Raw genomic sequence first — 19,590 nt, forward strand, 5'->3', positions numbered from 1 at the left:
TTGAATTGTAAATTGGAAAAGTAATTGTCTCTGCTCAGAATGCAATTAAAGAAAGACAATCTTTGAGTTTTTAGAACAATTTTGGCCCTTAAAGGCTGACATCATTATCAAATTAACCATTCTGCTCAGTGTCAAAAGGCCATTATTTTGTGGAGTACCCGTCCATATAGCAGAGCGATTTGGGCTGCGCGAATGAATGAAACCCACAATAGGAGGGATCATAGCGGCATTTAATGATTTCCTCAGCCTGTATTGCTTGTTAATACGTGCATTATAAAACCTAACACGCGTGATTCCAGAACTAAGCACAAGTTGCAAATTAAATGTTTTTGCACCGGAAATGCAAAACCCATCAAGGGTCATGAGAAGTCCTATTGTGAGACACTGTGTTCCTTATTAATGCAAAGTCTTGTCAGTCTACAGGTATCCCTGTCAGGAATCACAGCTGAAAAGCATGTCAGGTATGGTCAACCATGGTCTACGAAACAGAATTCATGCCAGATTGCCAGATGTCCGCATGATGTAGGTTTCCATATAACGTGTCCCAATCACAAACCCATTTTCAAGTTTAAGTTGAACTAATATGCAAATGACTTGATTTATCAGTGAAAGGAATTCCTAAAAAAATACATTTCCATGCACAAGTTGATTTATCCATGCATAATAGCATATTTGTAAGGTGTGACATTATGCATAGGTAAAGTGGGCGTTGATAGTTCAGATTTACTAATTTCTCCACAAGCCATTCCCATCCGGGAACCGGAGGGGGATTTGCACAATGGCAGGAGTAAATCTGGAGAGAACACCCTCGAAATTGATGTGCAGAGTATTGTAGAGATGTTATGGTTGCAGACAATTACCAGTGTGTGCTCCTCTTTGTAACATAGCGCTATTACAAAACACGACGTTCAAATTATCCATTTCACTGAACATAATTTCAGCAAACGTCCTCATCCATTTTAATTTCTTTACAATTGCTTATCAAAATTTCCCTTTACTTCTCACCACTTTAAACGAAAATGCAAAAAATACAATTGACTGTTTAATTATATTCCCTTTTCCGGGGATCATTGACCTAAACATTCTTGTAACAACCTCTGCTGCTTCGTCTAAACACCTTTTTAAACCCTCCATTATCGGCTCCTTCTCGCCAAGTATTTATTATAAGATGTCTGAACTGTTCTAGTTTATCCTAATTGTATACCACTTTAAAGAGAATGGTGATTGCTTTTAGTACTGGATTTGTGAAGGCTCGTTTGTAGAAGAGGGATCTCCATGTGCCACACACTTTTTCAGTTAGATGACAAGAAATTTCATCTCCACCAGATAAATTTAATGTGACCTACAGTGGTTTGCATTCTGAAACTAACGTATGGCAATAGTTTTGTTTTTCAAAATTGTTCATTTTTTAATTAAAAATATTTTCCTGCAAATAACGCTAAGTTAACATAGTGGGTGAAATGTAGGAAATAACGTTTTAAAATAAAAGTTCTGATTTTCAGAAACAGTCATTTATGTACATCTGATAACATGTTTAACTCTAGATGCTTTAAAATATTAAAAATACATTTTAAAAAACTTCGGGGGAAATGTATGAACTTGTATAGCAGTCATTCAATATGTAAGTTTTGGAATTATTTCTTTGTTTATCAGATACTTATGCAGGAGTAGTACCTCCATTAGGTCTAAGGAGTGTCGCCCCACTAAATAAAAATGCCCCAGAGATTAAAAAATAAATGGTAATAAAGTTAGTGTATCACCATTTTATTTTCCACTAATCTGTGCCAAGCCTACTGTCAGGGCGGGGCTGGGGCCATTGCTGCCGAGTGGCAGCAGGACGGAGTGGTGGGCTGGGCACCTAAGTATACAGTGCACATGTCACTTTGGCCAGCTGTCTTGCGACGGCCTGTCAGACGTTCACTTTAAAACTCTCCAATGCAGCTGTCTTAAACAACTGAGTGGAGAACAAGCACAGGCCTCCAGTGCCTTTGGGAGGGCCGAGACTGCCCGCTCCATCCAATCCGGGCACTTCTCTCATGCTGGACTGGTTATGAGAGTTGGCTGGGGCCCACGCTGGAAGACGAAAAGAACACCAGGACCAGAGAGAGGATGGGGAGCAAGGTAAGTGAATGTTTTGTTTCATTTTATTTAATGGATACTAGATCGCCTACATGCATTACATTACCGTGTTACAATCAAATATTTTAACTTTAAAACGCTAATGTAATGCATGTTGGCAATTTAGTGAATGTTTAGCTGCGTTGATAATCTGGTGCATTTTTAGTTCAAAATGTAAATACATCTGGTTCCATTCTATTTTATGTGCTGAAATGTAAAGAGGTCTAAAAATAACAAGTTTTATTTTGTATTCAATTCACAATAGTAGCTATAGAATGGTTGTGGTAAGAGTCACCGCACACTGTTTCATTCCCATAAGAAGGTGCTCCACTCCCAGGGATAGCCAGTCTAAAAACACACAAAGACTTTCAAATACAACAACATGAGGGGTAAGCACACGTTGAATGGCAGTCTAGGTAATTTTAAACAAACCAATGGCCTTGTATCTTCTAACAAACCAGTGTTCCAGAGTACACAAAATTTCAATTAGTAGATCAAGATGCGACTGAGAAATATATTCAAATGTTAATTCTTTATTTCTTGCTTGAAACAGTTCAACATGGACACAGCCATGCATTTAGTCCCCAGAGCGTCAACCCACTGCTTTTAGCAGTGCAAAGAAGGAAAAATAAAATGATAACACAATGCCGTAATTTTATTTTTCACGCTGAAGCAGGTTTTAGGGTGCAGTCAGAGCTTGGCTGTGAATGCAGCCAGCAGGCAGTGGAGGTAATATGTGCACTTCAGTGCGCATCTTGGTTTGGCCGGCCCTCCCAGGCAGGCCAAACCGGCATGGGCACTTAGCATGTTCCACACTAGGCAGTAATGCACAGCCTGGTGTGGAATATTCACAGGCTCCCACTGCATTGCAGTGTTGCGAATGGCTAGGGGAGCCTGTTTCGGCTTCCTGTTCTGCCTGACCAAGCAGACGTGAGATGACGGAGGAGTCTGCAGATTAGAAGGTAAGGGCTATTTTGGATTCTTTAAACCCCCCTTGCCTCCCCCTGTTCCCCCCCCACCCTCATTCCGTACCAGCCGCAACTGTCCATCCCAAAAGGTTAGGAAATATTCAGGGCATAAACTAAAATTGTTTAGGTGTGAAATGTCCAGGAGGTAATTCAAAGCTTTTTCATCCCCGTAATGATGGCACGAGTCCTATTCACAAGTTGTTAAGCATACATTTTCCAGTGAGTTCCTAAAATGTTTCACCTCCCAGTACTGATATCAAAAGTTCTGGTGCAAAGCCGTAGCCGTAATACCAGTGTCCTCTTTCTTTTTTTTTACAGTTTTTGAGACGAGAAATAAGCACTATCCCTACCTACCTTTCAGTTTTGCAACTTGATTGCATGCATGCTCATATTTCCGGCATTGGCACAGGCCTCACCCATTTGCCCGCCCCACCACTTTCAGTAGTTGCCAACTGCTACTGTACTTACGCCCACAAAGTGAAATCCAGGGCATAAAATTGAGCCAGGCACTTTGGCAAATATGATTTGGTTATGAACGGAAGTTATGCATTTGTGAAAATATAGAACTATCCGGATGTTAGGAATAAGACACTCGCATGTCTTCCTAAATTTGATTAGGCACAAAAACCTGGGAAGGCCAACTCACATAAAATCATACAACAATTGGGTACAAACAAATAATTGTATCCATTATATATGTCTCAGTGTCTCCACATACATACATATATCCTAATGTAGATTGATAGGTACATGCTTGACATTTAGATCTGAGAATCTCATCACCCATGAAAACCTAACAGCACTCCATAGTTTTGTGATGCCACAATTATAGGAAAACTAGCTATGATTGTCTTGGGTTGGTCACCGATTGCTTCCAACTCATATTGCACTCCAACCTTCAGTAGAGGATTGCAAATAACATCATTGTTCTCTCCTATTTACACATGAAAACTGAGTAAATTCGCAGCCAGTAGAGGAAGTATTAAGATCCCAGTTTTAAATGTTGCTCTCCATAAAAACCACACCCCATCTGTATGAATCGACAAATTACACGAGAAAAGAAAATGCAGAACATGCTGTCTCGGATACCTCGGCGGCCTCTAAGAATTGGTTCATTGCTCAAATGGGTCCACCTATTACTCCCTTAATTCCGACTTGCCTTAATAGCACGGAAATTTAAGGTGGTCAATCGGGGGAAGGAAGGGAAGGGAACAGCGGGGAGGGAGACCTGTGAAAAGAATGACTCGTTTCAGAAAACTGGCTTTAGAAAATAGTCTAAACCTTTATAACATTTACTCATAGGGTTTATCTATTCCTATATACCTGTAAACAAAAATAACAAGATCCGGCAGTAGTATTAAGAAGAACGATTTGATTTAATCATGAACTTCCCAAATGGCTATTGATCTTCTATAGAACGGACTTGGCTTAGACCCAGAACTCATTCATTGGATACTGCGAACAGAAACAATATGTTTTATGGTATGCCTAGGACATACACAAGAGATACATATGCTATAGATCAAATAGTACCCACCAATTTTGTGTAATATTTAATATCACAATGGAGGAAGGACAAGGCTTAGCATCAACCTCTCACTGACCCACTGCTAAAACACAAACAAAAACACATTTATACATCCATATGACATATGGTGGAGCACTCTAGGTATCATTTCAAGTGAAATACTATACACACAAAAAAAATGGTAATGATGATTTTGAGTAAGTAGAAACATGAGTAGTACAGCCTTAAAAGCAGGTATTATACCACCTTGTATATATGAAGTCCAAAAGAATTCTGTGGCAGACACGAATCCTGGAAATTAACAATCCTTAGAATATACCCGAGCCTTCAAATCAAAGTACTGGCTCTTGAATAGCAGTGTAGTATAACTGCTTATATCAATACGAAAAAGCAGCCTGCCCCCATCAAATGGCCAAACCGCATAGGAACTGGGAAGGCGGTGTCATGAGACACCCTTACCGCACCAGACACTCCAAAACACAAAACTCCTTCATCCTCCGAGTTACCAGCAACGCAGGATAATCTGCGGTCTTTCCTCCATAATGGAAGGCTTTTATAGCCTTCTGGGACCTGAAATTTGTCATTTCCTGCGCGCGTGCCACGTAGGCTCTTGGGAACTGTGGTTTTCAGTTTCTGCAGTACGATCGCAGCCGCGTTGTCCGTCCGGCCAACTCGCCCGCAGCGGCTGAAAGGTGAAGGCGTAATTTCCCCAATTCAAATCTCGACTCCTTGGTCGGTCTAGAGAAGTGTCAGTGTTCGATAACGTGAGTTTTGTAACACATACAGCCAAACAGTGATGGGTCTTCACTTTTTGGCCTGACACTACACAGCCAAAGGTGAAACCTACATAGGGAAGGACAAAATTGCCACCATGTCCACTGTCAGTGGGAAAAGATATGCACCTACAAAAGGCACTATTGACAGGGTTGTGACCACGAGGAACACTGCACACCTAGGGAAACCTGAAACACTCAACATTACTGGAAAGGGGATCAATCAGAAGAACTTGAGAGGGACACCTCAATCATTTTGACAAACAATGAAATACACAAGGTTGCATGATGATATCACAGCATCCATTCCATGCAGTTTCGCTTTTTAAGGAAGGGGAAAAAGGAAAGACCTTGACGGCTGCGACACTTTAGGTCTCATTTGGATTACGATCAGTGGGTGATTCGCCCTGGAAGGTGAACCTTCAGTTTGTTTATCCGGTACTACAGGTTACTAAAAACATTGAATCAAGTTGTTTAAAACAGTTAGTTTAAAGCAAGACTATGTAAACTTACCATCTCTAACTGGAGAGAAAACATCACCCAGACTATTCCTCCAATATTCCTTCTTGGTTTTGGAATCCCCACCTTTTGGATAATCGGATTCGTTTGCACATATATCGAGGACGGCTCTGTTATAAACACCTATAACAAAATAGGTGAGCATATTCAATTTAAAAAAATCTCACAAAACAGAAATTGCAATCTGCAACAGACAAAAACTAGCTGCGCAAAAAGTAGAGAAATAAAACTAACATTTCAGCAGGCTCTCAGTGGGAAAAAAGCACTGACAAAGCTAAGACAAGTTAGGAGCACCTGTGACTTTATCGTAAAAGTAAAAGTACAGTTATATTTGCCTTGGTCTGCTTTATAACCTACCATACTATTGAAGCGTAGGTGGAGATAGAATGGTAAATACACACTCCACAGGGGGGAGGGGGATGGTGTGTGTGTGTGTGAGGGAGAGAGGGAGAGAGAGGAAGAGAGGGGGAGAGCGAGAGAGAGAGAGAGAGAGAGAGAGAGATACTATACTTGTGGGGTGTTATAACACACTCATGTTGTTGGGACCTGAACCCAAGTCCCCACAAGGTAATGCCCTCTGAATAATAGAAAACGACTCCAGAAACATCTGTGTCAATTTTTACAACTTTTTAAAAATGTACCTTGTATACAGCAAGTGTTTTTTTGTATGCTCAGCTCTGCCCCTGTAGACAGGAGGAGGTACTGCAAGCTTAAACACACCAAGGAATCTAAATTCACTTCAGTGATGTGTTGGTTTTCAGGCTAGGAGCAGATGTGTCAAATGAAAGGTAGCATAGCAATAGCCAAAAAACTGTCCAATCCCATGTAAACGTTTCTCTTTATTTAAGCAAAATGTAGTCAAGAGAAGTGATTGAATCTACACATTATTTATTGCAAATGCAAGGCTTTCTTAAATTTATTGCAACATGATGGATTGTTTTTTTGTGCAATTACGTGCAATTTGGCCTTCTTTTTTTGTAAATCTGCTTCATTATGCAAAAGCAAATTAAGCAAATTTTGCACAAACCTACAACATACGAAATTGTTAACAAGCACACATTTCACAATTTTTAGAATGCATAAATATTTTGTTTCATCACAGTTAACATTGTAGAGAATTTAACCTCACAACAAAACGCTCCTGTTAAAATTAGGTCAGACTTTTAAAAATGTTACCTTCAGAAATGCTACTTTAATTAAGAAGTAGCCACTGTGGCCACCTCTCAATGTCAAAACAAGAGTAGTAACAGTTGTATTAAAAACAGTAGATAACAAAGATGCCTCAATAATACACTTCCCATAAATTCATGCAAAAATGAAACAATGTGACCTTTGAAAATAAAAAAGTGTTTTGGGTATCCCAGAGCAGAATTTAGATTGCAACTAAGAGAGAACGGCTTTGGTCACAGGCATGTAAAAAAGATCATATGAAAATGTAAAACACACAACGAGAAACGGCAACTGAAGTTATGAATCTGGAATGAGAAACGGCAACTGAGGGGATTTTTTGAATCATTTGTTCAAACTCCTGCACTTATGGCAGGTAAAATCAAAACTGTGTTTCTACTGTAGCTTAACTTGCCTATAAAGATCATTAGGGATAATAATAATAATAATAATAATAATAATAATACTACGGAATTTTATAAAGCGCGAACAGCTAACTCACAAGGAGGTGTCCCGGCGCTGAGAAGAACACAGTTAACCCAGAGGACTAGGGAAGGGGGCGCTTAGCGTGGTTGGGTAAAGAGCCAAGTCTGAGCATGACCATGTTAATTGACTCGACAGGCATGATAGAGCAGGGTTTTGCGTAAATAAAACCTGCTTGGATTAAACCTTCCATGGTGTGAAATTATTAACAAAGTTTGAAATTAATCGAAAATAAATTAACCTGCAGTCGAGAAAAAGAAATAAGAAAAGTGCGGAAAAATGACACTGTGTTTAAGTAGGACACAAACGCTTTCTGTACCATGAGTAAAAAATACGAAAAAAGAATGTGTATTGTTTGTCAACATAATTAAGCAAATATTAATTACAGAATAATAGATTATGTTTTATTATACTAATGAAAGATTGAAATGAAATTATGAAATTGAGCTTTTGTTTTTTAATAAATAATAAAACCTGTTTATTTCTCCTAGAGAAACTGAACGTTTTACAAGAAGGCCTCAGCATTGAGGCTAGGGTTAATTTTGCTTTAGAATGTAGAAATACAGAAATTACGTTTTATTCTTCATAGCTGTCTATTGAGTTCTTTATTCTCGGATGGCTGCTACATGTCAAGTGTATCTACAATGCTTCCTACGGCAGCAGGAAAAGTGTGCTCTAGTGTTAAACTGTACTGCAAATGTTTCAAAAATGCATCTGAAAATGCGCGTGTCGAGGAAAAGAAAATTTAATTTCCTCTGCTGAAGGACAATTATGACAGCATGAAACTAAAACAATGGTCGTTTGAAAGGGAAAAGTGATGTAAGTGGTGTGACTTAACACCCTATGCCTGTTAGCCAATGAGAGAAGGATTTTCCTGGATTTTGTTCCAAAGATAAGCCATAATCGATTAACATTAGGGTATAATTATTAGTGATAGATTGCGCCGGGTAGGCAGAGAGAGAGAAGAGGGTGTTGGTGTTAGCTCTATCTGAGGCGTTCATGTGAGCTGTTGCTTTGAGAGGTACTTGGCTGATGCCATCTGTAAGCGGACTCCTTAAACTTTGCTCCTCATACCCTATGAGAATAGCCCCAGCTTTCACTCTTGGGCGGAGGGCTAGCATTTCCAGTTATTAGCACACTGTGCTATAGTTTCTAGGTTCATATGAAATTCTGTATTTGCACTCTTCTTATTGAAAATGTTCTTTTGTCTCTTACACTATCCACTAAACTCATGCACCTTAATTGAGATGTTACTGTGATTACCCGAATTGTATACTTGTGTGGATTTTCAGATTCAACAATGTGTCTTTGTTGAACCATTCTATATGATTTCAAAGAAAATAGATAAAAGCAAACTAACAGAGAAACTGAGTCTGTCTTTATTCGTTAATATAACGATGAAGTGATGTATATAAATGTACATAGAAAGGTGGAAATATAAATATTCCTTTTGTTCAAGGTCCTCATAAAGGGAATATTTAATCTAAATCTTTTGCCAAATTCTCTATTCCGTGTGAGGACCTGACGTAATATGGGCCAAAATTCATCATATAAATAGAGAGAAACATAGTAGGCAAACTGTTTTATAGTGTATGGTATAAATCACAGCTTTCCAAACTGTGTGTCCAGACACAGTGCTGTGTCGCGTCCCATGTGTAGGTGTGTTGCGGGATGATGACATCTGCGCGGCAGATTAGGAAAATGCTCTGTTCGACGTTGCGTTTGCATTCAGTGCGAAGTACGCAGTGGAAGGAGAAGCATTAGAGGAGCGAGACCTAAGAACGCGGCTGTGTTCCCTTTGAGAAGCAGTGACCACGGAGCCCCATCCCAGGCACTCAGAAGGTTGTCGGCCTGTAACTTGGTTTTCCTTTGGGCGCTCTGTTCGCATAGCACGCAGCACTGGCGATCCAGCTCTCTCTCTTTGCATTGTAATTGCCACAAACAGTTGGTTGTTTTCTGCCCTGCGGTTTGCGCGACAAAGCTCTGGTGTTGTGAGAGAAAAGGATCCAAACTTTCGATCGCATGCGGCGTTTATTTTCTTGCACTCCTTCATGGCTGCCAAGGTTTTAGATTGCCTTAAAAGTAAGATCACTATTTTTAAAGATCACTGCTATATATGCCGATAGTTCAGTCTGAGGCGGGAGTCCAGCTTTATTTTAGCCCCGCTGCTGGCCCTGGGACAGCCAAACTCCCAACACCTAGGCCTGGCCTGATAGCTCGACTGGCATAACGGTACGCTCCTATTTGTATGGCTGAGTCACCCAACTGCGCACCTGACTGGCCCAGCCCCATCGGACAAACATTGATTAGGACACGAAGGCCGTGGAGCAGAGCTGCACTGGAGTTAGTCAGGACAGTGCGCTGCGTGCCCCAGCCTGGACCGTGCACAGCTTATTGTGCTTCTCGAGGCCGCCAGGTGTGGAGAGGAACATCGAGTCCTGGTCCAAGGGGGCAAAACTGCTGTGCTGCTTCCAAAGCAACTCTGCCTCACTAGGGAGCCAGTGACCTGAACGACTGGATTACTTTAGCTGAGGAAGAAATAGTGCATCACCGTTACTCCGCAATCTGCAAAATACATTTTGATATTTACAATTTCTATCGCATACATGTATTGGTCCTTATTTCTTATATGCAGTTAATTCTACCTCAAAGTGCTGAATGGAAAAACATATGACTCGTCTTATTTTCTGTTTCCTTTTGGAGCGCTGCGTGGAGGAAAGTGGTCCCACCTGAGTGCAATGCGCAGAGACCGGCTGATAAGTTGCATGATTGTTTTATCACTCACAGTTCCCCCTTCCTGAATTGGACATGAGGTGTTCTGGAGACTCGTTGTCCTGCTAGTTAAATGCTGGTTAGTGTAAGGACTTGCATACAGGTGTGGCTGTGTCTGAGTGGGGGAAGTGGGGCCAACAGCACTCCAAGCTGAGTTGCTTGCTCCTAGCAGAACCGGCAGGACAAAGGCAGTGATTAAATGCGTCAGCACCTGCTGATGGAGTTAAACGAGTGAGCAGCAAAGATACATTTATCATTTAAAAACCCTGCTCTATCCTCCTACAAGCACACTGTCTGCTTGAAAGTGTATAGACAACAGTCAGCATTTCTTGTTTTTGGTGGGCAGAGGAAATGGAGATAGATTTCGAACTGCTTTTGTTTGTTTTGGAGGTTTGAGCGGGAACAGAAAATGCAAGATAACGTTGAATATACATTTGGATTTTATAGTAGCAAGTAGGGATTATGCTTAAAGTGATCATGGCAATGTTTATTTTTCCTGGCTAGCCCCTCTTCAGCATGACAGACTCTAACCATCCCGACTGCAAGCAATTGGTTGGATTTCACTTATTTTTTTGGGGCAGACTAATGGACACATTTCTGGTGAGTGGGAGCAGGTAGCATATGTAATTCTCACAGATAACTATGTTGTATAACCCAAAGTAAGAAACAGTTGCAACATGCAACTCTTTCAAATATACTTATGTTTTTGGACGCTAGAAAGATAAAAAGTGAGTTGAAACTGCTGGTGTTTGAATTTTGGATCATACGTTCAGAATAAAGAAACAGAATTGGAACATGTGATGTAAAGAAACAAGTAGATTAACAGGAGACACCTTACCCTTTTCTCCTCATCTACATTATAGGCATTTTAATCACTATCGGTAGGGATTGTGGCCAGTGCATTATGTTCCGGTGTGCTGGAGATAAATGAATGCAAAAACAACAGTTGATGGACAGAATGCAGAACAATGTCATACATTCACCCCAGTACAGAGATCTGGGCCTAAATCCATCGTGTTTTTGCTCACCACACCACCCAGTTCAGACATGGCCATATGAAAATCAGCCTTGACCCTGTGCCTCATGGGAACAGTCCAGCCGAACTGCCAAGCCATGTCTTCCCTGGACCGGAATCAAGCATCCTAGTGCCAGTTTCTGGCTATCAGCCGTCATCAGCCAGGATAGCTTGACTCCAGTAGTGTGGAGAGCCTGGGACTCACGTCTGAGCATACCCGTCCCACTCAGGGTGACAAATGCAAAAACAACAGTTGATGGACAGAATGCAGAACAATGTCATACATTCACCCCAGTACAGAGATCTGTACTGGGGTAGCTGATGACGGCTGATTAACCAGAAACCGGTGCCAGGATGCTTGTTTCCTGTCCAGGGAAGACATGGCTTGGCAGTTCGGGCTGGACTGTACCCATGAGGCACAGGGTCAGACTGATTTGCATATGGCCAGGTCTGAACTGGAGTGGCGGAGTGAGCTAAAGAATGATGATGGATTAAATCCAGATCAGTTGACTGGGGGTGAGTGTTTGCATTGTTCAACACCCCGTCCATCATCCTGTTTGGTTTTGCTTTGGAGATAAATGAAAGCATGAATATTTAATATACATACATTCAAGAAAACCCAAGATTTATTTATTTATTTTTTCTCTATATATATATGTACACACTCTCCTTTGCCTAACCTCAAAGATTGAGCAGCACTCCAACACAGAACCAAAGGTGGCAAGCCTTTATTCAGGAGTATAAGTGGCAAGGTGCAGGCCGTTTCAATTTGACAGCGACAGACGCGACCTGCCTGATGCGTTTTGAAGGTGTGTCCCTCTTCCTCAGAGGCAGTCATGGTTGCAGGTGTGCTCTGGTTCCAGTCCCAATGTGCCTATTTAACGCGCCCAGATGGGCGGGTCAAGTGTCCCACGGCATCATGGAACTGGTAGGGCCAGTAAATCCAACCACTAATGGTGCACTAATGTTCTGTCCTTTTCAAGCTCATAGATGGGCCACCACCCACAGCGTCCGCTTTATTCTCTGGTCTGTGCTCCACAACTACGGCATAGGCATATGTTCTGCCGTGTGGCTTCTTTAAATTCATTGCGGGTGGAGCTCACAGGCCGCCCCAACCCCAGAGACCTCCTCCCCGGGTGTTTTATAAAAGAATGGCATGGGTCTCACGGCCCCCCGCAGCCCCTGAGACCGCCACCCCCAGGGCTTTTTTAAAAATAAAATACCCTGTGTGGGGAAGCTCAAGCCCCCCACATGCCTTGGGGACCGCCACCTCCCCGGGGCTCTAAATATGTATATTGGGGGGTCCGTGATGGAACCCCAGCCCCGGAGACCACCACCCCCCCGGGGCTTCGAAACAGGTGGGAGGTGGGCCGCGCGGCCCCCCTCCTGGAGCCCTCGGTGGTCCTGGGAACCGCCACCCCCCAGGGCCGGCTCCTGCAGTGTCCCGGGGTACCCACCCCAGGACACTGCTGTTTGCTATGCGAGACTCTTGCCCTGCTATAGCAAACTGCTTTGCTATTTGGAAGAGAGAGCAGGAAACTTGCTCTCTCTTCCAGAAAGCAAAGCAAATTGCATTTCCACAGAGGGAGCTGCATCTTAGCAGCTCCATGTGTGGAAAAGCAATGCCGGCTCCCGCAGGACCGTGGAGGGATTGGGGACCCTCCCATGGTCCCCAATGGAGTGGGCCAGCCCCGGGGGAGGGGTTCCCCGGGGCGATTAGTGGCCCGGGAGGGGGGGGCAGGCGGCCACCCTCCTCAAATTCCAAAAAAATAATAAAAAAATAAAACAACAAAGGCCGGCCCTGGGGGATAGGGTCCCCGGGGCCACAAGAAGGGGGGCAAGGCGGCCCCCTTCCAAAAAATAATATTAAAAAAAGGGTCATGCCCCAGGGGATGGGGTCCCCGCGGCTGATTAAGGCCTCGGGAGGGGGGCCACCCGGCCCCCTTCCCAATTAAAAAAAAAATAGGGGGCAGGCCCTGGGGGGATGGGGTCCCCAGGGCCCAAATATGAGAAAAAGAAGGGGGGCTATACAGCCCCCTTAAAAAACAAATCAAAAAGAAATACCGGCATCGTGCCGTAGGCCACATCCCCTCCTTTCAGCACTCTGCAAACGCGCCCCCTGGTGCGTTTGCAGATGGGGAACGAATTCCCCTTGAATACTGGTGGTCCCTGGGGGACAACTAGCCCACCAGGAACCTCCAGTATGCACCAGGGGCTACATTGCAGAGAGGTGCTCTGAGGCCACACCTCTTTTTACACCTCTCTGCAACACAGCTCCGTGGCGCTTACTGGAGGTAATTGGTAGGCTAGTTGGCCCCTAGGGGACCTCAGGATTCAAGGGGAGTTAATCCACCAACTTAAAACACTCCACGGGGCGCGTTTGCACAGTGGTGAAGGTAGGGGGTGGAGCCTGAGGTGATATGTGTGCAAACACACCCTGTGGCGTGTTTTAAGTTAGGGAATGGCCTCTGAACACCTCTCTGCAACGATAGGTTTCAGGGACGTTAGTTAGTTGGACATTCCACTCAAAACCATAGAAATTCTGCTGTTATAGTTAGCTCATCTAACTATAACTCGTGCGCCCTCAATCCACTGCTGATGATGCCACATATTACATCATTCATGACATGGTCAGTGACATCACTGATGACATCTCAAATGACATCACTGATGACATCATCCACATGACAATCTGATACACCTCATCATACACTAGTATACCCTTTCAACACTCATTATAAAATATGGAGTACCATATTTGAAACCAATGACACACCAATACAAGTTTCTAAAACCCCACTTAGTAATTCCTACATCTACACACACATCTAAACACTTATCTATAGATTCATTCATACATGCTAACAAAGATTAATAGAACATTATTAAATATACTAATACACCTATGTCGACATTATACACCAGCACACATCCTATTCACTTATGCAGTCATCCTACTCACTTATGCAAACAATTGATCATACTTACATTTACTAAGCTACACACTTATACAAACACCATTTTATTTATTCATATAGATAGTAACTCATACTTACTGTGTTATAAAATCACTATTACAAGTATACAGTTTTCAATACAGTCACTCATACAATCACTGAGTCTTATGTATACTTATTTATAAGGAACAACTGTCACATACCATACACTGCCTTTTATATTTCTACTTTGTTGGACAGGTATCATTGAGAAATATATTTACTCATCACCAAACCCATAAAGAGATTCACTCACCCAAACAAGTGTTTCCACGTGCAGTCTTAACCTCATATACCTATTATATCAACTATTTACACATCTTTGGACAGTCACACACCTCCCGCCCAACCACACACACATTCATTATCCCATACAAATACACACTTAACTAATTAATAACTAATATAGACTTTCACATAGCTAGTAACCAACTTATGTAGTAGTTTACACAACAAGACAGAGATACAGGTATTCACACAGTTTAATCACTATTCCATATATTTAGTGAGACACTTTACATGAGTCACTTAGACAGTCAATCACAGTGCTACTAAATCCTCCATCCAGTCACTTCTACATCCACTCAGTCTTCAATGCAGATTGCTATATATATAATACTTATTTAAATATCGACCCAAACCACATTCACTGGATGATGTAATCAGTGATGTCATCAGTGATGTCATTTGAGATGTCATCAGTGATGTCACTGACCATGCCAAGAATGATGTAATATGTGACATCATCAGCAGTGGATTGTGGGCGCGCGAGTTATAGTTAGTAGAACTAACTATAACGGAGGAATTTCAATAGTTTTGTACGAGTGAAATTTCCAGCTAACTATAACACCCCTGAAACCTATGGTTTTTTCAGTTAATATATGTATGTGTATTAAGTTCTCCTCTAGTCAGCAGGAAATACTTAGACACTCCAGCATGCTTGAATTTAATTTTAATGAAAAAAATTGTGCGTTTTACCACAAAATGCATTTAGCCATATTACTGCCCTAGTGTAGCTTAATGGACATAACTGTACTTAAAAGTTCTTGGTTGCCACTGATGTACGGTATTCCTGCACAACCTGTCAAATACAATACACAATTTTTTTTCATGGTGTTCAGATGGACACATTTCCAATAAATCAATTATTGCAACTATTTTTGCAACTGTTTTCCAACTCTTGAGTCCTGCCCCAGTGGGCTTACCATTTAGTTGCCATACATGTAACCATTCAGTTTTTATCGCTTTATATCCTGCCCCAATGGGCTAATAAGCCAATGTAATATATGTTCAGATCACAAAGGTCCATTTGCTCAATCATCACTTGTATAAATATGTCTAGTGATCAGTTCTTGAAAATTATGCGGACAGAAGTGGAGAAGTGTGGCTCACTGGTTAGAGGAGGCAGACCTGGAAGCAGAGGTCAGCCCGGGACCAGGGTTCAATTCCCGGCTCGGCGGGGTCTTGAGTCCTAAAATGTCCATGGACTCGACAATTCTCGCTCCGGTGCCTACTCGATTCACGGGCTCACACTCTGCGACTCTGGGCAATAGCTTGCTTAATCTCCACAACGGCCCCTCGCGGCGGGATGCCTGGCTTTCACCTTGCGGATACCCTGCCGGGGTTATCTCACAGGGGAATACCAGGACGGGTTCCCTAAGCAAGCGCTTAGAAACCGCTTGGTGATTTGCGCTATATAAATTCATTTACATTTACAGAAGATTCCACACTAATCACTATCAAAAAAAAGAGAAGGGAACCACAGTGCCTGCACCTGTATAGCAACTAAAAATATAGAATGTTACATATTTAAAAACATTTAAACCCATCAGAAAAGATGATGCAATTACATATTCAATTATCTAACTATTCAATGGATAGCAAGTTCCTTGCTGAAATTCAAACGCTACGGTAACAGAACTCAGAAATCAATAATATATTTTGATTCCAGTTTTCGCAGTTCTAGTTTGTGATTACCCCCACTAACCTTACTGTACACTGTATCAATTACCAACATTCTCAAAAGCTTTTCATTTTGAAAAATGAGAGTCAAAGAAATGCCGTGCTACTGGATAGTGTCTATCATGTCGAATTGCCCGGACATGCTCTAAAACTAGTTTTTTTGCACAATGTATAGTGCTCCCTATATACATTTTATCACAGGGGCAGATAGCAAGCGGTAAAAACTGAATGGTTACATAAATGCCAACTGAATGGTAAGCCTCCTGAGGCAGGACGCAAGAGTTGAAAAAAAGTTGCAAAGATGGTAGCAATAATTGATTTTTTGGAAATGTGTCCATTTGAACACCATGAAAAATATTTGTGTATTGTATTTTGACAGTTAGGGCAGGAATACCGTAAACCTGTGGCAACCAAGAAACTTTCAAGCACTGTTATGTCCAGTATGCTACAGTGGGGCAGTAAAATGGCTCAATGCATTTTGTGGTAATTTTGAAATATTTATAGATTGGTTTATCACATAAGAATCAAGCATAGATTATTGCGTTAAGATGGCCGCCACCTTTTGCACATTGTATGGGTAAAGTCCTCTTTTACTTTCTGTAAATGAACTTAAATACGGAAATGTGAAATTGTGTGTTTATGACCGTGAGCAAGGCGTGAATTCAAAATGCGTAGTTTTTTGTCATTAAAGCGTAAATTCAAGCATGCTGGAGTGTCTGATTATTTACTAATGACCGGAGGAGAACTTAATATTTGGTAGGGTTACCCGGTAACCCAAACTTAGACCGCCTACAAGACAGCCTCGAAGGTAACTGGTACAGGTGCAGTGCAGATTTTAAAGGTATCGAGGCTGACCCCTTGTGATCGGTACGTCGAGGAACCCAGGGCGTGTTGGGATCAACACCCTGTGAAACATTTTGAACTATGCATAAGGACGGAAAGCGCAGAGGTTTACCAGACGAGACGTAGCTGAACAGCAATACAGACAGGCATCCTGTGTGTCTAGAGTCTGTCAGGGCAAGCCCTTGACAGTGCATTTACGTGTGGATACCACTTTGGAGAACATTTGGGAGTAGCAGTGAGTGAGGCTCTTCTCTCAGGCTTCGGGACACAGGGTGCGCACTATGTTGGTTTTTACCGGCTGGGAGCTGACAGAAATTCGGGATGAACAAGACTCAACGTGTCAGCACCTGCACGCATAAAGAAATACGATCTTTTAAGTAATAATGGCTGCAGGTCTAGAAGCCAAAAGAAAAGAGATTGCAGACAAATTATTTTTCACCCAAACAGGGGCTGGTGGCAGCGCATCAACCGTAACGCAAAATATGACAAAGGAGATTAAAGTTCAAACTTTATACCACCAATTGGAAAAGCGACACAAAAAGGAACTATACAATTGTTGGGAAGCGGAATCACTTCAAAGGTACATTGATGTAGGGCTTGCGCCTCATGTGTTAAGAATATTTACCATTCCCACATACGAAGACCCCGACCCAGATTTGCTAGAGGAGTGGTCCTATAACTCTGCCTCGTGCTCTCTCATGAAGATGAGAATCCGGGTGAAATATGCCCTTAAAGACAGGAGTAAACTTCTCGCAGAAATTGATGGCATATTCATTGAACTGGGTACATTGGTGTCCAAGGAATCTGTGGAGGAACTTATGAAAAACCTAATGGTATGCCTGGGTAAAATAGAAGAGGAAATCACAGCAAAGAAGCAGCGGAAATTCCTCCGAGATTTTAAAGATTACCAGACAAGACGGGCTTTAACATTCCATAAGAAATATGACCATGTGTTTGAAAACAAGGAGGATGGTCCAAAAGAGAAAAAGATAGCACCAAAAACTACTAATGAAATCAGTGAAAGTGACATCTTGGATGGCAGTATGTCAGACATATCAGTTTCAGCATTGAGTCAAGGAACAAATCAAGACCATCTCAAAAGAAGAATTTTTTATGACAGTTCCAAATGTTAAATCAAGGAAGGACAGAACACTTTCAGGAACAGAATACACAAAGGGGCAGAGGAAGAAAGCGAGGAATAAACAAACAAATGAAAGAAGCAAAAATCAGCAAAAAAACGCCAGTTGGAATGATGACAAGGGGCAGAAAATTGAAACCATGAATGTTGTAAATTTGTCACAACGGGCTCTTTCTGTGAGAGAAATGGTGCCCCTTTCACTGGGTTTGTGGTTTTGTCCTTCAGTGATTTTGAATTTGGCACAGACTAGAATCGATTTATTTTATTTTTCAAGGAAATTTAAGCTGAAAAAATGGTTTGATACACTGCATGTTAAACCTAAGTTTCAGGTTGTAGCAGTGGAATTCAGAAATTTGAATATTGATGATATTGAGGTTTTGCATACACTTTCTATGTTGGATGATAATTGTGATTATTACGACAATGCTGTTTGAATATAGAAAACTTTGATCTAGAACTGGATGCAAATCCAGGGAATAACTTTAAGCCCAAATCAATATTCTTGCCTAACGTTCAATGTGATGCCATAGAGGTGTTTGGGAAAGGTGTATTAAAAGTTCTGAAGAAGATCAGGTATAAGAAAGCACCTAATAGCAGGAAGAATATTACCATTGATCAAAGCAAAGCAATAGAACACTTAAAATCGGATAATTCTATTGTTATTTGCCAATCAGATAAAGGCGGAAATGTGGTTGTTCTAAAGAGAAATACCTAGCTGAGGGGATGAGACAGTTGAATGATGTTGTTACTGTGCCTCAGACATGAGTGAAGTGCTAAGATCTAATAAAAGATTTCGGGTGATGCTGGTGGATTGGAGGTAGAAGGGATTAACAGAATGGGAAGAATACAACTACTTAAAATGTATCCATCCCAGAATTCCAGTGCTGTACCTCCTACAAAAGCTGCATAACAATGCACAAAATCCCCCTGCGAGGCCTATTGTCTCTATTAGAGAATACATTGAGGTTCATTGATCACTACCTGAAACCATTTGTGATCGGGCTACCAGCATACACAAGAGACTACTCATTTGCTTACGGTGATTGATGGCATCCATTGTGAAGAAAGTTATACACTTCTCACCCTGGATGTCAGCAGCTCATACACAAGTATCAGGCATGATTTGGGATTACAGGCTTTCAGACATTTCTTAAAGACACATCCAATCTTTCTATTCCATTCGGAAATGCTTTTAGATAGGATTTATTTTTGTCTAAATAATACTTTTTTCATCTTTGATGATTCCATCTATAGGCAGTCACAGGGCACAGCTATGGGCACCTGCTTCACCCCCAGCTATGCAAACTT

At 41.7% G+C, this 19,590-nt stretch overlaps 1 protein-coding gene across 1 annotated transcript in view; it reads right to left on the reverse strand.

The window, feature by feature from the left end:
* LOC144821249 (protein NEDD1-like) overlaps positions 1-19,590 on the reverse strand; it is a 478,128-nt gene that overhangs the window by 144,706 nt on the left and 313,832 nt on the right. The window contains exon 9 of the mRNA XM_078678026.1: positions 5,901-6,029. Within this exon, the coding sequence (XP_078534152.1) occupies positions 5,901-6,029 (129 nt within the window). The remainder of the gene's footprint in view (positions 1-5,900; positions 6,030-19,590) is intronic.

This window comes from Lissotriton helveticus, chromosome 1_1 (genome assembly GCF_964261635.1).
Source record: "Lissotriton helveticus chromosome 1_1, aLisHel1.1, whole genome shotgun sequence".
NCBI lineage: Eukaryota > Metazoa > Chordata > Amphibia > Caudata > Salamandridae > Lissotriton > Lissotriton helveticus.